The sequence below is a fragment of the Alosa pseudoharengus genome, unplaced genomic scaffold (assembly GCF_046254945.1).
Source record: "Alosa pseudoharengus isolate Yale_2024_CS ecotype anadromous, Long Island Sound unplaced genomic scaffold, YU_APseudo_1.1 YU_APseudo_1.1_scf_9, whole genome shotgun sequence".
In the NCBI taxonomy this organism is placed as follows: Eukaryota; Metazoa; Chordata; class Actinopteri; order Clupeiformes; family Clupeidae; genus Alosa; species Alosa pseudoharengus.
The window spans coordinates 5488485-5490984 of record NW_027468881.1 but is presented as its reverse complement, the minus strand read 5'-3'; the positions used below and the strand labels follow the sequence as shown (position 1 = coordinate 5490984).

The 2500-nt window shown below is 46.6% G+C and overlaps 1 protein-coding gene across 2 annotated transcripts in view; it reads left to right on the top strand.

The window, feature by feature from the left end:
• klhl12 (kelch-like family member 12) overlaps nucleotides 1-2500 on the top strand; it is a 25821-nt gene that overhangs the window by 17554 nt on the left and 5767 nt on the right. For both annotated transcript variants that reach the window (XM_076275731.1, XM_076275730.1), the window contains exon 6: nucleotides 1736-1850. In XM_076275731.1, the coding sequence (XP_076131846.1) occupies nucleotides 1736-1850 (115 nt within the window). The remainder of the gene's footprint in view (nucleotides 1-1735; nucleotides 1851-2500) is intronic.

The window sequence follows — 2500 nt, the reverse complement described above, 5'->3', positions numbered from 1 at the left end:
CTATATACACACACACACACACACACACACACACACACACACACACACACACACACACACACACACACACACACACACACTTACATGCAACTGTACACACACACACACACACACACTTACAGTACATTCAACTGTACAAACAAATACACACACTCACACACATTTACATGCAACTGTACACACACACACACACACACCCAGGCAGATGCATCCATGCAAGCAACTACACACACACACACATACATTTACATGCAACTGTACACACACACACACATTTACATGCAACTGTACACACACACACACACACACACACACATTTACATGCAACTGTACACACGCACACATTTACATGCAACTGTACACACACACACATTTACATGCAACTGTACACACACACACACACACACACATTTACATGCAACTGTACACATACACACACACACACATTTACATGCAACTGTACACACACACACACACACACACACACATTTACATGCAACTGTACACACACACACACACACACACACACACATTTACATGCAACTGTACACACACACACACACACATTTACATGCAACTGTACACATACACACACACACACACACATTTACATGCAACTGTACACACACACACACACACACACACACCCCCAGGCAGATGCATCCATGCAAGCAACTATACACACACACACACACACACATACATTTACATGCAACTGCAAACACACACACACACACACACACATACATTTACATGCAACTGCAAACGCACACACACACACACACACACATACATACATACACACACACATTTACATGCAACTGTACACACACACACACACATACACACATACATACACACACACACATTTACATGCAACTGTACACACACACACATTTACATGCAACTGTACACACACACACATTTACATGCAACTGTACACACACACACACACACACACACACATTTACATGCAACTGTACACACACACACATACATTTACATGCAACTGCAAACGCGCACACACACACACACACTCACACCCAGGCAGATGCATCCATGCAAGCAACTACACACACACACACACACACACACACACACACGCACACATACATTTACATGCAACTGCACACACACACACACACACACACACACATACATTTACATGCAACTGCAAACGCACACACACACACACACACACATACATACACACACACACACACACATTTACATGCAACTGTACACACACACACACACACACATACACACACACACACACACACATTTACATGCAACTGTACACACACACACACACATTTACATGCAACTGTTCACACACACACATTTACATGCAACTGTATACACACACACACACACACACACGCTCATGTACATGCAGACATACAGACTCATTCATGCAAGCAACTATACACACACACACGCACACACACACGTGCAGACAAACAGACACGTTCATGCAAGCAACTGCACACACACAAACACACACACACACCACCAATCTGGCACACAAACACACACAGTCCTGCCGGCAGACACACACACACACACACACAAACAAACACAAACACACACACACAAACACACAGCTCACATTGGTTTTGCTCACATACACTTAATGATTCTTTTTACTGTGTGTAACATCATGTTCTGTGTGTGTGTGTGTGTGTGTGTGTGTGTGTGTGTGTGTGTGTGTGTGTGTGTGTGTGTGTTTTAGCCCCTGATTCGCTGCAGTCTGCCTTGTAGAGATTTGGTCGACGAAGCCAAGAAGTTCCACCTGCGTCCTGAGTTAAGAAGCGAGATGCAGGGACCCCGCACACAGGCACGCCTAGGTCAGACTGTCACCTTTAACCTTTAACCCCGCACATAGGCACGCCTAGGTCAGACTGTCACCTTTAACCTTTAACCCCGCACACAGGCACGCCTAGGTCAGACTGTCACCTTTAACCTTTAACCCCGCACACAGGCACGCCTAGGTCAGACTGTCACCTTTAACCTTTAACCCCGCACACAGGCACGCCTAGGTCAGACTGTCACCTTTAACCTTTAACCCCGCACACAGGCACGCCTAGGTCAGATTGTCACCTTTAACCTTTAACCCCGCACACAGGCACGCCTAGTTCAGACTGTCACCTTTAACCTTTAACCCCGCACACAGGCACGCCTAGGTCAGACTGTCACCTTTAATCTTTAACCCTGCACACAGGCACGCCTAGTTCAGACTGTCACCTTTAACCTTTAACCCCACACACAGGCACGCCTAGACCAGACTACCGGTACTCACCTTTAACTCGCACTTGTACGCCTAGACCAGACTGCTTATACTATGTAGCCTGTGTTCCCCCTCTAGACCAGACTGCCTGTGTTCCCCCTCTAGACCAGACTGCCTGTGTTCCCCCTCTAGACCAGACTGCCTGTGTTCCCCCTCTAGACCAGACTGCCTGTGTTCCCCCTCTAGACCAGACTGCTTATACTACGTGAC